General features: G+C 36.3%; 1 protein-coding gene across 1 annotated transcript; it reads right to left on the bottom strand.

Moving 5' to 3' along the window:
• Positions 1 to 345: 345 nt before the first annotated feature.
• mettl2a (methyltransferase 2A, methylcytidine) lies at positions 346 to 11,235 on the bottom strand. The gene is made up of 9 exons (XM_034310185.2): positions 11,039 to 11,235; positions 6,299 to 6,387; positions 4,900 to 5,168; positions 4,720 to 4,769; positions 4,229 to 4,289; positions 2,752 to 2,891; positions 2,155 to 2,261; positions 1,990 to 2,055; positions 346 to 767 (listed from the first exon to the last, which is right to left on the bottom strand). Exons 1-9 carry the CDS (start codon positions 11,149 to 11,151, stop codon positions 601 to 603), a joined length of 1,062 nt encoding a protein of 353 aa, XP_034166076.2. The 5' UTR covers positions 11,152 to 11,235; the 3' UTR covers positions 346 to 600.
• Positions 11,236 to 14,387: the final 3,152 nt, after the last annotated feature.

The raw sequence follows: 14,387 nt of genomic DNA, 5'->3' as shown, positions 1-14,387 counted from the left end.
ATGCCAAAATAACAATCCAGAAAAAGTTTGATTTCATGCAGTCATGCAAATGTGTAGCTAATTTCAAAACAACAGGAGTTTAACTGGGACCTGATAATTATTTATGCAGTCTCCGAGTCTCCAGGAGAGTAGATGGAACACTCATGTGGTTCAGATGTGCTCTAGTAGAGTTTGAGTGTGGGGAAACGTTTCAGCAACAACGCAGGATCTCACACCAGCAACATTTGGGCTTTTAAATATGAATATTAACATGCAATAGTTTGCCGTATTCCATTTTTTTTTTTTAAATCTCCATAGACACTTCACTTTCTCAAATTAGACTAAAATGAAGACAAAAGACAAAAGTGGTATTTATGAAAACCATGCCCCATTTTATTTTTACAATATAAATGTTTAAAAGCATTTAAAAGCATGTTAAAAGCATGTTCACGTGGGCAGTAAGGAATGATAGGATTTAAAGTTCCCCATCCACTTTCTTCTACTGCCACTGAGAGGACCCGTCGCCTTCCAACCACATATTCAGTTTTTATGGTTCTAATTTCCAAATCATCAGAGGTTCAGTGTCTGATCCAGTTCAGTGGATTTCCTTGCTTTCTTGTCTCAGTCCCGTGCCGCAGGTTGCAGAGGCTTCGTGTTTTTGCGGTATTTACACTGCACCCAGACTCTGTACATGGTCAGCTGTTTCCCTCTGTTCACCTGCAGCCTCCTGTCCACTAAATTCTGCACCTTCTCCAGACCGGCTCCACAGAATAGATCGTGTAGCTCTTCTGTAAAAACAGGGGGAAGGAAAAGAAACAGACAAAGGAGTAAAAGCGAGTAGGAAGTGCAAGTTACCATGTTTCACAGAATGCAGGTTTCAAACTGTCGTTTCAGGTAACACTATCAACTTACATATATCATTTTAAATGATGGCACCCTTGCTTTCTAACATACTCAAGTAATATAGCAGCAATTAATTTGGAAAAAAAGGCAGCCACTGACAAAGACATTACAAACAAGTTTGTGGAAGCTGTAATGGATGCGCCACCTATTGACGTAATCAGGATAGCATCACTTTGCATTAGTCTCGGATCAGCTGTGTCCATATAAAAGAACAGGGTTGAAAATACCTTGTGCATAAGAAAGGTGCACCTACTGAGTTCATCAATCACAGCAAACAACAACAAAGTGGTTGCATTTCTCTACAGGCCATATTCAGAGTTCACTTATGCATATAGTGAGGAGTTAATACAGAAATTGCGCGCATCGTTGTTTAGACCTGAGGAGTAACTACGAACTTAAGTGATCCTCATGCAATTGTGTGGGAGTTTCCCTAAAACAGAGGCGTGTCTCAGTTGGACTTTCAATTTTTCTTGGGTGATATCAACTAGCGAGGAGCAGTATTAAGTTCAGCACCACTGATGTAACCATAATATTTTACACAGATTTTACACAAACTTGCTTACATTTAAATAGGATATTTAATAATAAAAAATGCACTAATAGTGCAGAATCTTGAATATTAAATATCCAAGATATTGAACATTTATTTATTTATTTTTTACTTACTTAATATTTCAACATTCTAAAATCTTCTGTTTATTTCCAATTTTAAATGAAAAAGAAAAAAAAAAAATCACTGATTTTCAGTGTGGTCTCAGACTTTTGGACCCCACTGTATAGTACTGTAGTACTACTTTAGTCCTGCACTAATGAAACCTTTTGAGTCACAACAACATGTTGCTAAACTGTGCTATAGCTATGCTTCTGGTAAACTCAGAGTGAGCCTTGGCATGGTCGTGAGCACCTTTACCATTTTCATTAAAGTTTCCAGGTCCAGGGCTGTTTTGTTTCAGGTTAAGCTGGACTATACAACCACACTCACAATCATCGTACAGTACTAGGAATATGTCTGCAGTGTTATCTGGGCAACTGGACCAATGTACAGCTTAGCAATCTGTGTGTGTGTGTGTGTGTGTGTGTGTTTGTTTTGTGTGTAAGGCTCTTTACCTTGCGTGAAAAAATAGACTCGCGTTCCGTCTCCTCTGACATAGAAATTTTCGGATAAACATCTTCCTAAAATATGAAAACACACAACTTAAACCTTGAACTACATCCTGACGAAAAAACAGCGCAAAATGACACATGCACTTAGAGGCATTTTAAAGCTCCGACCCTTTTTAAAACGAAGCTGGGCCATGTCGTAACGTCCATAGTCCCGCAGTAACAGAACTCCTCCAGGTTTGAGCAAACTGGCCAGCTTGCTGATCGAGCTTTGCATCCTGACAGAGAGAAAGGGGGAGGGGAGGTGTCAATTAATTAAAAGGTGACATTAATAATCTTATAATTAAATAAAAATAATTCATATTTTTATATTTTATTTCTATATAATTAATAATTATTAATAGTAAGATTATGATACTATTAGCATCTTACATGAAATTGAACTTTATGATTAATTGGAATGTTTAATATGTTTTCATCACGCTTCATTAAATTAAGCAAACGCATACAAGAACAACAGTTTAACTATAATTTATTTTAGTTTTAACTTAACATAATATGAAAAGTGGTTCTTAGAGAATGAGTTTTGACAAAGGAAACTTTAGTAGCTTAATGAAAAATCTTAAATTATGAAAAATGATGAAAAATCTTAGGCAATCATTTTCATGAAGGGTGCCAATAATTCTGGAGTTGATTACATGCACACCCGAGGCTAGGGACAGATGACACGCACTAAAACTAATCTCCCCTAGACATCAACTCACTCACTTTTCAGGGTGGAGAGCGGAGAGGACGAATATGAGAACAATGACATCGAGGCTCTGCTCTGGCATTGGATAAGCAGCTGTGACATCACTCAGGTCATGGACGAAGGCGTGACATCGAGATGGGTTGTACTCCGGATTAGACTGCAAAGTTAATGAATCAGTCTGTCAATCGATTGATAAAAATAGATACAAAAACCCACCAATCGCAAATAAATATTATTATATTGAAATGTTACTGGGAGTCACATTCAGAAAAGCCACATTTAAATTAACAGGATGCATGTTATTTTAGTCTTTTCACAACCCTGACACACTGCACTAGCACTAGTTCAGCACTAAAATGGATAAATTTCCCTGTCCATCTACCTCCACTATACAAACCAGCTTTGTGTCTCTAATTGCATACTTAGGCACTATTTTGGACTGTTATTGAGTTCTAACACTCTAAACTAACCTGTTTACCTGTTACAGTTAGTGTTTGAATATTAAAAACCTCTCATGTCGCCTGTAATTCTTCCAAAAGCTCTGTTTTGCATGTCAGTCTTCTGGATTTTCTAGAACAGTAAATACTTTTGAATGTAAGGTTCAATTCAAAATGCAGCTCATGACAACAATCACGAGAACAGCAGAAAGTTTTAAGAGAGAAAGAAAGCATAAAATCACTAAAAATTGTATAGTTCAACTTGAAAACCTGACGGACTGGAATGTGCTGTCCACTGAGTGCTGATTTTACTGAGTGCTGATTTTTTACATGTTCCACATATACATAAGATATTTCATGCATCCTATTAAATATAAACCAGGCTTCTGTGCTTCGTGTCAGGACGCATGGATTGTTTTTCTATAACATCACAATATTACCCACTAGACTGTTAAGTCAGTGCAAAGAATGTGAGTTTTTTACTCACTTTCATGTGCATGTTACTTACATAATAAATTGTTGAAATGTTACAGTAGTCATATATTGTAAATTAAAAAAAAAAAAAAAATTAATTGGGGGTCATTTGCCCAAAATGGGAACCCCTGGGTGGTGAAAGGAACAGTTTGGCTGAAATGTAAATTACAACTGAAATGTAAATTACGTTAGGCTTTAAACTTCCCTTACTTGTTACCTACATTAGAAGCAAACTTCACAGATTGGTTCATGCACAATGCATTTATTTGTTGTTTTTTATTTATTTCAAAATGGAAAAAAAAAAAAAAAATTATATATATATATATATATGTGTGTGTGTGTATGTATGTATGTGTGTGTGTGTGTATATATATATATATGTATTTTTTTTCCATTTTATATATATAAATATATATAAATATATATATATATATATATATGTGTGTGTGTGTGTGTGTGTGTGTGTGTGTGTGTGTAAAGAATGTTTTAGGCTTTTAAAATAAAAAATTTACAAAAAGCCTTTGTACTTCTACTTTGTTTGTCTGCCTGAAAAAGAATGCAATTTAGTGATTGTCTCTCTTACCTTGACGAGGTCAATAGCTGTGCTGGAGAAATCGCAGCAGTACACAAAAAGGCCTGGATCACTGGATTTCCCAAAAAAAAAAAAAAAAAAAAAAAAAAAAAAAGACAATGAGTTCAATGTGTCCATGTTTCAAAAGAAAAAAGAAACATGACAATGTGTATATTTGTGAATATACCTATTATGAAATAAAATATCTATTAAAGGAATACTCTAGTATCTTCCAACCTAATGTGTGGTTACTACAGACAAGAAGAAAATAAAGCAGAAAATATTTGGGGGCAGTTGTCTGCCACCTCAACAACTGCCCTTAAACTTGCATTTAAAGTGAATTTCAGGTAAATAGTATTTCTTATTTCAGGTTTTCTCAGTACAGAAATCATATTTGAAATTGTGGTAAATCATACGCACACTACAGAAGTCATGGTTAGAGAATAGATTACATGCACCAGAATGTTCCTTTAATGGTGTGTAGTGTTATTCTAATGCCTTACTTGTTTGTCTTCAGAATTGGGAAGACTGTATTGCCAACTCCACAGCCTACCTAAGGCAAAACACATATACGTTTAATTATAGAAAGACTAACAGATCATCTCACACACACCCTGATATGCCTGCACACATTTATCAACAGTATGCTCACATGCATATCACACATATATCATCTGACTGACCTCCAGAATGCGGTAAGAGGCTGAGGCTCCAGGAAACACTGCTGCTTCTTCTGTGACAGGCGCATGCGTCTCTTCACCATTCAGCTCCAGCTTTTCTGTAATGTGGATGAGCTCCTCATCTGACGTTGTTCCTTCTCCTGGACTCCGGGAATGCTGAGGGCCGAGCTCAGGGAACTCAGTGAAGAGCCAGTGGCGGTCCTTAAAGAAGCGGTTCTCATGGATGGCATAGAAGTCGTTCCAGTACTCATTAGCTCTATTCTCAAAATCATCTGTTTAAACAAAGGGAATAACTCTCATGAAAGGTGTATAAACCAACATACACACATATCCTGGTACAAATATTATGCAGGATTTAAAAAAAAAAAAAAAAAAAAAACACAATGAAACAACAAAACTGGTTCTACATTATTATGGAGTTATTTCGCTGTCAAAAGTGATTATATGTAACTATGATAAAATGGTTGAAAAAAAAAAAAAAAAAAAAATCACAAATCTGTATTTTTTCCCCAATTTATAGTTACATTAAATGTTGTGCAATGTCTGCAAAATAAGTTAGTTTCTAGTATCACTTACATTATAACAGCTAGAACTACAAAGCCCTCCTTCCTGAAAATGTTCCCATGTCTGAGCTTTAAAGAAATAGCTTTACCTCTGATCGATACAAAGCAACAATCTCCTTCCAAAAATAAAAAATACGTCCTCACAGAAAACCTCACCATATCAACAATTAAACGTTTTTAAATCTGTTTACTGTGGAGTGTCCACCATACAACTCCTTGTGTTCATTAGCGTATTAATATAAACCTTGCAGCCGGAGCTGCTGTTTGAGAAAATTAATCAACACCTTCTGACCAATCCGAATCAAACAATCAACAGTGTTGTGGTGTTTACACAATCACTAGCCTTCATCCCAAAATCACACAATTTCAATTTTGAAGATTTTGGCTGAAATATATGGAGTTATTTTTCCTGTCAGAAGTCATATATGTAAATGTGTTCAAAATTATGATGTAAGTGTGGAATTACTTTTGAAATTGGAAAATTGGAAATTAATAGCTCCAGAGTTTTAGAAAAAGAAAAAAGTTCTGAACATTTCTATATAATTTCTATATTATATATTAGTATTAAATAATAAAATACTTGTTGTGGTTACACACAAAAAAAGAAACATATAGACATAGCAGTGCCTGCACTTTTACTCTCATCATTAAATCCAGCTTTCCCAAAAAAAAAAAAAAAAAAAAAAAATATTTAAGGTAACTTTAACACCCAACATATTGTTCACAACAAGACAATTTAATGTCACTGTGATTAGTGATTAAAAGTGAGATGCACACATGCACACATGCACACACACAAACACACACACACACACACACACACACACACACACACACACCTTGTTTCTCTGCTGCAAGAGGCTCGCTGTTCTCCTGCACTTTTCTCCGGGCTGCATTTTCCTGCTCTTCGGACCACTGCACATTATCCCTACACATCAGCACAAAACAGAAAACACACTGCCCTCATTAACCAGCTCTGTTTCACCCCAGTCACTGTTCTAATGTGAGTTTTTACAGAAATTCAAATAAATGACTACCTAATCTAAATATAAACGACTATACTTGATGGAAGTATTTATGAAATATAATAATGTAATAGAAAATACATTGGGTTGCTAGACTATTAGGTCCAAATACCATACAGGCCATACAGGCTAGAATGAGTGTATCAAGCATCACATCGCTGTTAGGATTTTAAATCACCAAGTACACTAACAGCCCTCCACTGGACAAACCTCACTGGTTGGTCCACCTAGGTGTATAGTCCTCTTTTCCATGCACAGTGTTACAGGATGATAATCAACAACGGGGTAGTGTGTTACCACTCCGAAGATTGTTTTCCAATAACATGTCCCAAAGTGTTTTCTTCCTCTTATACTAGAGCAGTTTACCAATGCCAATATTTTTAATATTTATTTAACAACACAGCGTACTTTTTACCCATTTATAGTTATGCATAATGTTGTAGAATATCTTGAAAACAAGCGAGTTCCTGTTATACAGTATCGTTTCAATTATAATCGCTAAAAACAGTCATTCCTTCACTTCTTTCTGTTGAAGTTAATAATAATAATAAATAAAAACCTTAACATAAGGTTAAGGTGAAGTAAAAAAATTAACACGAGCTTGTTATGTTACTGAAAAGAAAAAAGAAAGAAAAAAAAAAAAACATGCAAAGCCATTCATTCTGTAATGGAAAACTTTTTTCAGCTTTTCCTCTGACTGTTATAAAGAACTGGCACTGGAGACTCCTTCCAAAAATGCTAAATAAATGTCTCCTTCACATAAAACTTCACCATATCAACAATTAAACACTTGCAAGTCCCTGTGTAAGTTGTTACACTTATTATTATTATTATTATTATTATTATTATTATTGAAATGAGCACCCTGTGATTTGAATTATGGCTGGAACTACTGTCAGGGCTGCTGTTATAGAAAATCAACCTTTTTGACCAAGCATACCATGAGAACCAAAATAAATAAATAAATCAATAGTTATAAATATAAATATATAAACAACTGCATATAAATAACTGTATTTCAGGCAGAATGGGTAAATGATGATGTAGCAATCACGTGTTCCAGTCACTGCATCCTAAACAGCGTACTACAGCTCTAAACAGCGTACTACAGCTCTAAACAGCGTACTACAGCTCTAAACAGAGTACTACAGCTCTAAACAGAGTACTACAGCTCTAAACAGCGTACTACAGCTCTAAACAGCGTACTACAGCTCTAAACAGCGTACTACAGCTCTAAACAGCGTACTACAGCTCTAAACAGCGTACTACAGCTCTAAACAGAGTACTACAGCTCTAAACAGAGTACTACAGCTCTAAACATTTTACTACAGCTCTAAACAGCGTACTACAGCTCTAAACAGAGTACTACAGCTCTAAACAGAGTACTACAGCTCTAAACAGCGTACTACAGCTCTAAACAGCGTACTACAGCTCTAAACAGCGTACTACAGCTCTAAACAGAGTACTACAGCTCTAAACAGCGTACTACAGCTCTAAACAGCGTACTACAGCTCTAAACAGCGTACTACAGCTCTAAACAGAGTACTACAGCTCTAAACAGAGTACTACAGCTCTAAACATTTTACTACAGCTCTAAACAGCGTACTACAGCTCTAAACAGAGTACTACAGCTCTAAACAGAGTACTACAGCTCTAAACAGAGTACTACAGCTCTAAACAGCGTACTACAGCTCTAAACAGCGTACTACAGCACTAAACAGAGTACTACAGCTCTAAACAGCGTACTACAGCTCTAAACAGAGTACTACAGCATTAAACACTTTACTACAGCTCTAAACAGCGTACTACAGCACTAAACACTTTACTACTGCTCTAAATAGAGTACTACAGCACTAAACATTTTACTACAGCTCCAAACAGCGTACCACAGCATTAACAGCTTACTACACCACTAAACAGCGTACTACAGCATTAAACACTTTACTACAGCTCTAAACAGCGTATTACAGCTCTAAACACTTTACTACAGCTCTAAACACTTTACTACAGCTCTAAACAGCGTACTACAGCTCTAAACAGCGTACTACAGCTCTAAACAGCGTACTACAGCTCTAAACAGCGTACTACAGCTCTAAACAGCGTACTACAGCATTAACAGCGTACTACAGCTCTAAACAGCGTACTACAGCACTAAACACTTTACTACAGCACTAAACAGCGTACTACAACATTAAACACTTTACTACAGCTCTAAACAGCGTACTACAACATTAAACACTTTACTACAGCTATAAACAGCATACTACAGCTCTAAACAGAGTACTACAGCACTAAACAGTGTACTACAGCATTAAACACTTTACTACAGCTATAAACAGCGTACTACAGCTATAAACAGCGTACTACAGCTCTAAACAGCGTACTACAGCTCTAAACAGCGTACTACTACGCTAAACAGAGTACTACTGCACTAAACAGCTTAGTACAACACTAAACAGCTTAGTACAACACTAAACAGCTTAGTACAACACTAAACAGCTTAGTACAACACTAAACAGCGTACTACAGCTCTAAACAGAGTACTACAGCTCTAAACAGAGTACTACAACATTAAACACTTTACTACAGCTCTAAACAGCGTACTACAACATTACACACTTTACTACAGCTCTAAACAGAGTACTACAACATATAACACTTTACTACAGCACTAAACAGAGTACTACAGCACTAAACACTTTACTACAGCACTAAACAGCGTACTACAACATTAAACACTTTACTACAGCTATAAACAGCATACTACAGCTCTAAACAGAGTACTACAGCACTAAACAGCGTACTACAGCATTAAACACTTTACTACAGCTATAAACAGCGTACTACAGCTCTAAACAGCGTACCACAGCACTAAACAGCGTACCACAGCATTAAACACTTTACTACAGCTATAAACAGCGTACTACAGCTCTAAACAGAGTACTACAGCTCTAAACAGCGTACTACAGCTCTAAACAGCGTACTACAGCTCTAAACAGAGTACTACTGCACTAAACAGCTTAGTACAACACTAAACAGCGTACTACAGCACTAAACAGCGTACTACAGCACTAAACAGCGTACTACAGCGCTAAACAGCGTACTACTGCGCTAAACAGCGTACTACTGCGCTAAAAAGCTTAGTACAACACTAAACAGCGTACTACAGCTCTAAACAGCGTACTACAGCTCTAAACAGAGTACTACAACATTAAACACTTTACTACAGCTCTAAACAGCGTACTACAACAGTACACACTTTACTACAGCTCTAAACAGAGTACTACAACATATAACACTTTACTACAGCATTAAACACTTTACTACAGCTCTAAACAGCGTACTACAACATTAAACACTTTACTACAGCATTAAACAGAGTACTACAGCTCTAAACAGCGTACTACAACATTAAACACTTTACTACAGCATTAAACAGAGTACTACAGCTCTAAACAGAGTACTACAACATTAAACACTTTACTACAGCTATAAACAGCATACTACAGCTCTAAACAGAGTACTACAGCACTAAACAGCGTACTACAGCATTAAACACTTTACTACAGCTCTAAACAGCGTACTACAGCTCTAAACAGAGTACTACAGCACTAAACAGCGTACTACAGCATTAAACACTTTACTACAGCTCTAAACAGCGTACTACAGCTCTAAACAGCGTACCACAGCACTAAACAGCGTACTACAGCATTAAACACTTTACTACAGCTCTACACAGCGTACTACAGCTCTAAACAGCGTACTACTACGCTAAACAGAGTACTACAGCTCTAAACAGCGTACTACTACGCTAAACAGAGTACTACAGCTCTAAACAGCGTACTACTACGCTAAACAGAGTACTACAACGCTAAACAGAGTACTTCTGCACTAAACAGCTTAGTACAACACTAAACAGCTTAGTACAACACTAAACAGCGTACTACAGCTCTAAACAGCGTACTACAGCTCTAAACAGCGTACTACAGCTCTAAACAGAGTACTACAACATTAAACACTTTACTACAGCTCTAAACACTTTACTACAGCTCTAAACAGCTTAGTACAACACTAAACAGCGTACTACAGCTCTAAACAGAGTACTACAGCTATAAACAGAGTACTACAACATTAAACACTTTACTACAGCTATAAACAGCATACTACAACATTACACACTTTACTACAGCTCTAAACAGCGTACTACAACATTAAACACTTTACTACAGCTCTAAACAGTATGTAAAAGTGGTACGCTGCTTATAGTAACCATGGGAACTTGCGTACTCTTTAGTGCTGTAGTGTAGTGCGCATTTTTCGATGTAGATATCTGAACGTTGACTTGATACATAATTGAACGCATAATCTAACTTTAAAGCTTTTTTCATAAAAAAAAAAACAAAATGTCGGAAATGATTCATTTTAAAACACACCCAACACTAGGCATATTTATAAAGGTTAATAATAAGGAAACGTGTGTAAAAAGAGAGCTAAAGCACTGTAAGTGTGTTCACGGCAGCTAGTGACATTCCTCCCACACGGTCTTTCACGTACCAGGCGTTGTGCTGAAACACTTCCCGCGGGTCTGTGAGAAAGCGGGTACCGAACTGAGGCCGCCTGAGCGCGTGCTCCGGTTCTGCTGTCGGTCCATTCGCAGAGTCGGTCATGTTCTCATCTGCTAGCACGCCGGCAATGTTTCCCCCACCCGTACTCCGACTCACCCCGCCTCCTGCGCTAGGATTGCCTGGGAGTTCTAGTGAAGTCACCGAGACTCCGCCCCCTCCGCGCGCATCCAGCCAGAGCGTGAGTGCGCGTGAGTAAAGCTGAAGAATGGATGGGGACACAGCATGGCTTCTCAGGCCAACAAACAAACAAACAAACAACAAAAACAAAAACACCCATCAACAACAACAATTAAAACCACATTTCCATATGATCACAGCACAAATTTATTTATTTGTTTGTTTATTTATTTATTTACTTATTATTTGTCTATCATTGTTCCTTGTCGTTTATTTTATTCATTATTATTTATTATTTAGTAAGTTTATGATTCAATTATATTTGCACATGAGCCAGATATGTACCATTTTATTTAATTACCATTTTATCAATCAATGATATACAGTTAAACAGAATTTTCCCAGTTTTATTAAAATGAGTTAGATTTAAATTTACACTGTTTATACTTCTTTCTTTAAAGTCAGTGAACAAATTCCTGCCAATGTGGCAAGTGGCCAGTTATTGAGGTTTTGAACTGTATTAACTAAATAATATAACTACAGCAACTATAATAGTAGTTGATAACCATCATCATATCATAAAATAAAACAAAACAAAACAAAACAACAACAATGACAACAGCAACAACAACAACAACAAATAATAATAATAATAATAATAATAATAATAATAATAATAATAATAATAATAATAATTGATAGAGTGCTGTAGTCCCCACTTTTCTTTTCGTTTCTTTCTTTCTTTCTTTCTTTCTATCTTTCTTCCTCAGTAAACAAAATATAAGTGTTCATACACACTGGTATTACCTTTTAAGAGTTTTAACAGTTCTAAAAGTTGTAGTATCTTTTCATTTTTTGGAAACAATTAAACAATTTTAATATAAAATTTTGCATTATTCATATAAGATGCAAATATGGTCACATCCTGCTGAATTATAATGTACTCAAGGAATATTTAGCTTCAGGGAACATAATTTCATTCTAGTCTTATTCTAATGGTGTAATCATATAATACATGAAATTTTTACTGTAAGCTGTAAATCACATTCACATTTAAGATATGAGAAATGTCTGTGCAGAGTCTCTTTGTATATATGCAAAACAAACAAACAAACAAACAAACAAGTGAGACAAATTTTCTTTCTGGAGCGCACAGAAAGAGCCAGCCTTGACTTTGGTAAGAATTTAAATATATCTGTGAATACAATTAGTAGCATATCTTACCTTATTTTACTTTGTTGTTTTATTTCTGTGGTAATGTGGGGAGAATTTTCTGGAAAAGAAATGTTTATTTATCAAAACAATTAAAACACATACAGCGGGATGTTTGGGATTATGCCACAAAATCCTCACACCGGATTTAAAAAGGATTTTATAACGTTTATGCTGAAATTTATCAACTTATTTGAGAAATTACCCTATGAAATTATATTCATTCCCAAATACAGTTTATTGGCGATATAAATTTTAAAGGGGGCGTCTCCGTTCGCGCGGTGTGTGAACTATGAACCAGTCACAGCTCAGGAGGCGGGACTAGTCGGAAAACGGGCAGGAAAAATCAATGCCGCAGCATATTTACAGCAGAGGGCGCCGCCATGATGTTTTACATGAACCGGATGTGTTTTTTCCCCCGTTTCTGAAACTGTATATGAACAACATCGCCATCTATCGGCTGCTACGAAAATAATATTAGCTCAACAAATATTTGTATTGTTTCTGGCATGATAAAATTAAAGCAGTAATTATTACAGCTCCAAAACTAACATCCAAGAGTGTTAAATAAAGTGCATATTTTTGGAATTTTATTTTTAAAAATATGCATTAAAAGCCTTGACATAAAAACACTGAAATCTCAAAATGCACTGCAAGGAAAAATCTGTGTGGGAAAAGCTCTGTATGTGGATAAATGTATGTGGATAAATTTACACAGATTGCTAAATATATGTTTAAATGAATGTTAAGTAGTTTTCTGGTTTCCCATCTTTCCCATTAAAGCAGCACTGAACATCATGACAGTAAAAATGTGAAAATCAGGTAAAAGTGACAATTTTTCAAACTAGTGGGCACAATAAATACAGATTGAAATTTTTATTATATATATTTTTTATTAAAACGATTTAGCATAGGCACTGAATCGTGTCACTGATGGCAGAAAAACACAGTGGAAGCTTTTTTTCTGAGATATTCTGCTGCTCTCCATGGCATGAAAAATAAGTCAATAAAAGAACATGAGGAATTGATTGGATTTGGCTCTCTGCCTGACATTTTCATGAATGACTGAATCCGCCAAACTCCAAACTCCATCAGCATCTGAGCCGCTGCTTCCATGGCAACTAAAGTTCCAAAGTAATGCACTGAAACTCTAGAACATGATGTAGTATCTATGGCAACCAAAGTTCCAGTGGGTGATGTGACATGTCCACATGAGCGCCATCCTCCGAGGTTTACACCCCACTCACACAATCCCAACACTAAACTACATTAGATATTCTAATTGGTCGTCGTGACAACTCATCAACTTTTTCAGCAGTCATTATTTCAAAATCTAAAAGCCAGGCTAATTAACTTTATTATGGCTTTAATGTCATGACAATATGAAGCCTACTGCCTAATGGAGGCTCTAGTGATGTGCTGAAGGGTCATGTGATCTGGCATGTGGCCCTGGCAGGATGGCAACATGTCCCTAATATAGGCTGTGTAAATGCCAGAGGCGTCTACTTCAACTGGATTCAGTTTCTATAAACTGAATAAACACTTCTCTTCACATTTTAATCTTGTATATAAACCCAAGGAAAGTGACAGCATTCTTTTGTTTATATGCATCCAAGGTCAGCATTATCCCTCATTACACAACAGTTAGTTCCGATCCATTAATCTGATTGGACGAGAAGCATTCCAAGAATGCCTATGTTTCGTATAGCCGCACTGGGACGGTTCACTGTGTGCGTATCACTCCACTCGTCTGTGTTCGCCAAATAAAATTCCACTTCATAGTTCGAAATGGTTACTACAGTAGAGTTAGTGCCATCATCAGCAGACATGGCAATCGATATTTTTCAGGAATATAACTTCTGACTTGAAATATGAAAGCTCGTCAGATGAAGATGAAAAGAATGAAGGGACGCCAATTTCACTGGAAGCAGCTTTAACGGGAAAGTACA

This window comes from Pangasianodon hypophthalmus, chromosome 13, assembly GCF_027358585.1.
Source record: "Pangasianodon hypophthalmus isolate fPanHyp1 chromosome 13, fPanHyp1.pri, whole genome shotgun sequence".
NCBI lineage: Eukaryota > Metazoa > Chordata > Actinopteri > Siluriformes > Pangasiidae > Pangasianodon > Pangasianodon hypophthalmus.
Note: the sequence above shows the minus strand (reverse complement) of the source record. Positions and strands in the feature narration are given on the sequence as shown.

What these genes read in the sequence shown, in the direction of transcription:
- mettl2a (XM_034310185.2), bottom strand. Translation starts at nt 11,151, where the DNA reads ATGACCGACTCTGCGAATGGACCGACAGCAGAACCGGAGCACGCGCTC. An exon ending in CCTCTTACCGCATTCTGGAG is followed by an intron (nt 4,770 to 4,899) that starts GTCAGTCAGATG and finishes GTTTTGCCTTAG; the next exon opens with GTAGGCTGTGGAGTTGGCAA. An exon ending in TCCGCTCTCCACCCTGAAAA is followed by an intron (nt 2,262 to 2,751) that starts GTGAGTGAGTTG and finishes TCTCTCTGTCAG; the next exon opens with GATGCAAAGCTCGATCAGCA.